The 4,987-nt window shown below is 38.6% G+C and overlaps 1 protein-coding gene across 2 annotated transcripts; it reads right to left on the bottom strand.

Moving 5' to 3' along the window:
• Positions 1 to 2,336: 2,336 nt before the first annotated feature.
• LOC139824626 (neutral ceramidase-like) lies at positions 2,337 to 4,952 on the bottom strand. Of its 2 annotated transcripts, XM_071797167.1 has the most exons (4): positions 4,767 to 4,952; positions 3,447 to 3,623; positions 3,199 to 3,334; positions 2,337 to 2,607 (listed from the first exon to the last, which is right to left on the bottom strand). In XM_071797167.1, the coding sequence occupies exons 2-4, from the start codon at positions 3,588 to 3,590 to the stop codon at positions 2,579 to 2,581; spliced, it is 309 nt and encodes a 102-aa protein (XP_071653268.1). In that variant the 5' UTR covers positions 3,591 to 3,623; positions 4,767 to 4,952; the 3' UTR covers positions 2,337 to 2,578. The 2 variants fall into 2 exon arrangements, with proteins under 2 accessions (XP_071653268.1, XP_071653267.1); XM_071797166.1 differs by lacking the exon at positions 4,767 to 4,952 and having other exon boundaries at positions 3,447 to 4,198.
• Between the last annotated feature and the right edge of the window lie 35 nt (positions 4,953 to 4,987).

Raw genomic sequence — 4,987 nt, forward strand, 5'->3', positions numbered from 1 at the left:
TTCTTGTCGTTCCCGCGACTCCTGTTGTTGAATTCGCATCTGCTCTTGCTGGATACGCCTTTGTTCTTGCTTATCCTCCTGCTGGATACGCCTTTGTTCTGCCATCCAGGTACAGATTGAGATAGATCGGATGATCCTGTCGGCGTCGTTACCATGACTGTTGATTGCATCGCCTTATTTTTAGCGGTGGCACGCGTTTCTCTTTTTTGATCTACAAGATCAGACGTGGCTTGTCTCTCCAAATGAGACATGATCATGTCTATACCACGCGACGTATCACTCGGAGGATTTAGCCCATATTTCCGGGCTTCTTCCTGAAGCTCACCAATGGCCATATCTTGCAGTCGTTGTCGCTCCATAGCGCACTCAGAATGGCGGCAACACAGCACCACAAAATGGCGGGAGACTGCTCGAGAACGTTCGAGACGTACTAAATGGCGGGAGACTGCTCGAAAACGTTCGATCGTACTAAGATGGCGGTAGAACGCTGCATCCAAAATGGCGGGGAAACCGTTCGAGAATGTTCGAGACGCCTTTCCGAACTTCTCACTCGCGAAAATATGTTTACTTGTAGCGTGGCGGACCAATATCTCTGGTCGCCGATCCACAATATTTATCTTTTAATGTTTTTAACGTCGTTACGACGGAATAATGTCTCTCACTTGAATATCGCGATTACGATAACGGTCGTTGACCCAATATTTTCCACGGGATAACTGGCCGGAAATACCGTACCCGAATATATATATCGACTACAGCCTTGCACGCTGTACTTATTACTCGTCCGAGCAAAGGAATGAGGACAGAAGGAAAAAAGGAAATCGGTAGCAAGCCGAATCTCTCGATAATGGCGGCACACGATGAATATCCCACTTCTGAACTGTAAAAGTTATCTTTTTGTTGACGCACCGATTTTAACGGCACTGACCGCGAGTTACACGGGGAGATGTCAGGAATGGATGTAGATAGGTAAGAGACAATAATTTCAGTTAAATATGGAAAGGGTAATTTATTCCACTGCAAGATGCATCAAGACGCCTACTCGATCCAACGTCTGTGCATCGACTGACTCGTCTTCCTCGCTCTACGCCAATCCGGGCGCTTCTTCATGCGCAGAGCGCTACGGCGCACATCAGTATCTCAAGCGACCAATCATACCTTACAGCCTACTCAAGTACGGCGCAACATTAATCTTACAAAATAATAGTCGCATAAAAATGAAGAGAAGAAAGAAAAGCAAGCGAAACGTGCAGCAGCACAAACAATACAACCATACAATAGAAAGGTCAAATGGATTCACTTTGAAGTGAAAAGAGAAGATAATAGTGGTGGACACACGCAATCTCTTATTCTGCATGTGTTCCGCGAGCTCATAAAACTGCTGTCTGCACGCGATGTATAATTTACAAGTGCGTTGAAATAATTTATTTAAACTTGGGTACATGTGCACTCCGCGGGGATTTCGCAATTATACATACTGCCTCGACTCGGCGGATCCGTTTATTGAAATTATTCGTTTTTTAGATTCAAACAGTAACACTCAAAAAATCCTCTTTTTTGAGCAAGAATAAAAAAAATATAAAAGAAATATTAAATTAAAGCAAATTTATTTATTAATTACAAATATACGTACTTTTATAGTGTTATCATGAACCGTTTTGGATCGATAAAATAATAAAAGTTGATTATTTCATAACTAAAATCCATTAAAGTCAATTTCGAACTTTGGATGCGTCCAACGTAGCGTTCGAAAATCGAATTCAATTTAGCGCGCAAACTTTCTGTAGCATTGCAATGCAAACGTTCTCTTTATAGGCCATGTTCGATTTTACTGAAAGAAACACGTTTCCTATTGACAAATTAGACAGCTCAACTGAAACTTTGATCCACGATATCTCGAAAACTAGACGTCGTAACGTAATAGTTTATTTGCAAATATAAATGATCTATTTTTGAAAACCTTTCCAATGGTATCTTAATTCAAATTTTTTTTTGCTCAAAAAGGGGATTTTTAAGGGCCATTTTGGACGTCGCTCTTTTCTTGATCATAATTATAAATTGAACATCACAGCGCAGCCGTTGTAAATGGACTTACTTTGCCAACAATGGCATTATTGTTCATCATTTTCTCGAAGAGGATCGAAGCGTAGCCGACATTGTCGCTGCACGGAAAAAATTTTGCGATTGTTGCAGCGCAAACCGCAGATGAGTTTCGCGTTCACGATTAGAAACAAATGCTTTCTTTTTTTGGGACAGCTGCTCTCCCAAACTGCGACGACTGCGATCTGAAACCGTTGGTAATGCAGTTGGTAATTTGCATTACCAACGTTTTCAGATCGCAGTCGTCGCAGTTTGGGAGAGCAGCTGTCCCAAAAAAAGAAAGCATTTGTTTCTAATCGTGAACGCGAAACTCATCTGCGGTTTGCGCTGCAACAATCGCAATTGCGTCAGCAACTGTCCCGAAATTTTTTCCGTGTGGAGACCAAGTGATTCGTATTGTTCATGCTAGTTGGATGTACAGCGAACCAATTTATGGCGCCCAAGGGCTTATCATCCGCACTGATGAATTGCATCTGTGTTAGCGTCTTGTCCACATCGTACTCGTATCTGGCAGTAGAAAAGAGAATATTAATTTTGTGCAAACGTATAAAATTTTCTTCCGTAAAGTGACACTACTGACTGCAAATATACTGTCATCATTGTGTTTTACATTTCCGTACGTCGCAAAATCGCGATTTAAGCGACAAGTGGACGCAAGTTCGTGAATTTCCAAGAATGCATACGCTTATATAGGCTTGCAAACACGTCGACGTGTGTCGTACATCGTGTAATGCGCAATATACATGTACGTGCGCAATTGCGACGTAATTTAGTCGACCGTGTCATTTGAGAACGTTGCGTTCGTAACCCGACTGCAAGGCTGAACTCGTAATGTTACAAACACTGGCTTCCGTATTGACGCTCTTATAATGATATATTAATAAGACTCTGCTTCTCAACCGGAATTAATTGTAAAATAATTGTGATGATACAATAATTATCATTATCTCTATGTTTAATTAATAATGTTCTAAGATTTGAACAGTAAATTTTCGTCAATTTTTCTTATTCTTTCCCGAAACAAAAGTTATTTTGACCCTCTGCGAAGTTTGTCCCCTTGAGATGTATTAAAAGAATTACTATTACTTCATCACTCACTTATCTCTTTTGGATTTCGGATTATTAAGATATGCCTGCGGACTCCTATTAATGTTAGCATCCAAAACTTCTCCGTGAGTAATGAAGATTCTCCCGGGCACAACAGCATTATGGGCACGCTGCCGCGCTGGATGCTCTGTGGTGTCAAAACAAATATGCAGCCGTTTATTATCAGACCGGCTATTATCCTCGATCAAGTGAATCGTTCACGGTGTAACGTCGTAATGACCGTTTGCCCGTCTACTCACCTTCGTTATGCCGTTGACGATAGCGTCGAATGATTCTCTGACGAAGCCGAATGTAGTTAAGTCGAAAAGCACGTCTAGCATGAAACCACCAGGGGCCGAATGCGTATGCGCGCTGCTAATCATCACGTTCCTCTCCGTGTACATGTCGCCAAATTGGGTCTTCAATTTACGCAGCACCTGTGGCGGGAAGGACTGTGATTAACATCGCGTGATAATGATCGTATTTTGCGGCGCAGCTTACGATCTCATGAAGACCGAATGGTGCACTTGTGTACACACGTATTGAATAAGTTTGAATTTTTACGCTATAATATAGGAGATATGGCGAAGATTTTAAAATATAATTAAATACACTTCCTGCGTTCTTTTTATTAGAGGTTGATTCCAAAATTCGACAGCACAAAAACAAGCAATGTTATTTGTGCTTTCGGAATTTTATTGTATTCGCACATAATATATTAAAATATGTATTTTGTGTAAAGTTTTGATGTCATTATTATATGATTGTTTTAAAGATATAATTTTTACGACAAATTTTTTTTATTCGAATTTTATCAAGTATATCTTTTCTTGAAATCGTACTTTATGAAAATTTACAAATTAAAAAAAATATGATAATATTCCTTAAATTATTATCTTTACAATGAGATTAGGTAAAAAATATATCATTAGAAAAAAAAACATTTCAATAAAAAATAAAATTTGATATTACTCACAACTGCTAGAAAAAAAATATTTTGTATGAAGTACGAATTCTGCATAGCTTTTATCCATTATTATCGTTATGTACATTTCTCTGTATATTAATCTCTATATTAATTCGCCATAATATTTTCAACAAATTCTAAATTAAACGGAAATTGTATTTTTGTCAAACAAAGGCTTTAAACATAACTGATGGAAATCGCAAATTGCGCAACAGTAAACAGATAAAGTATGAATTATGAAACTATGAAACTTAAAAAAAAATGTAAAACAGAGAGAGAGAAAGAGTTAGTCGAAGCCATTTTCTTATATTATCTTGAATATTACATCGGATTCTCAAGATATTTTACTGTATTAACGTTGCTTAACGACGCGCAAAAAGAATCGGACGAAACAAAAAAATAAAATCATTCTTGTAAATATTACATCTTTTTCAAGCATTTAAAACAAAAATTGCTAGATGAATACTCAATTCTCTCTTCTCTCTTATACCTAAAATATAGATATTAGAAACGTAACTTATGTAATCATATGACTAAGAATGAGTATATGTACGTTTCCTCCTGTCGGATGTCATTGCCTATCATCGCACTATCCACGCTGAAAAACACAAACCTTTCCATGTCATCGTCAATTATGAAAGCTCTGGCAAACGTTCGAAGATGAAGGCCATTCCCTTTCTGTTTCATTTTCGCATATCCCATCTGAAATTGCGCATAACAATTGATCTACTTGATAAATATACTTGTTCAAAGCTCATATCAAGAGACACGGTAGTGTCTCGCGCCAAGTACACGCGGAGCGAGACCGACCGTGACTCTTTTACGCGACGCGAC

The sequence above is a fragment of the Temnothorax longispinosus genome, unplaced genomic scaffold (assembly GCF_030848805.1).
Source record: "Temnothorax longispinosus isolate EJ_2023e unplaced genomic scaffold, Tlon_JGU_v1 HiC_scaffold_478, whole genome shotgun sequence".
Taxonomy (NCBI): domain Eukaryota; kingdom Metazoa; phylum Arthropoda; class Insecta; order Hymenoptera; family Formicidae; genus Temnothorax; species Temnothorax longispinosus.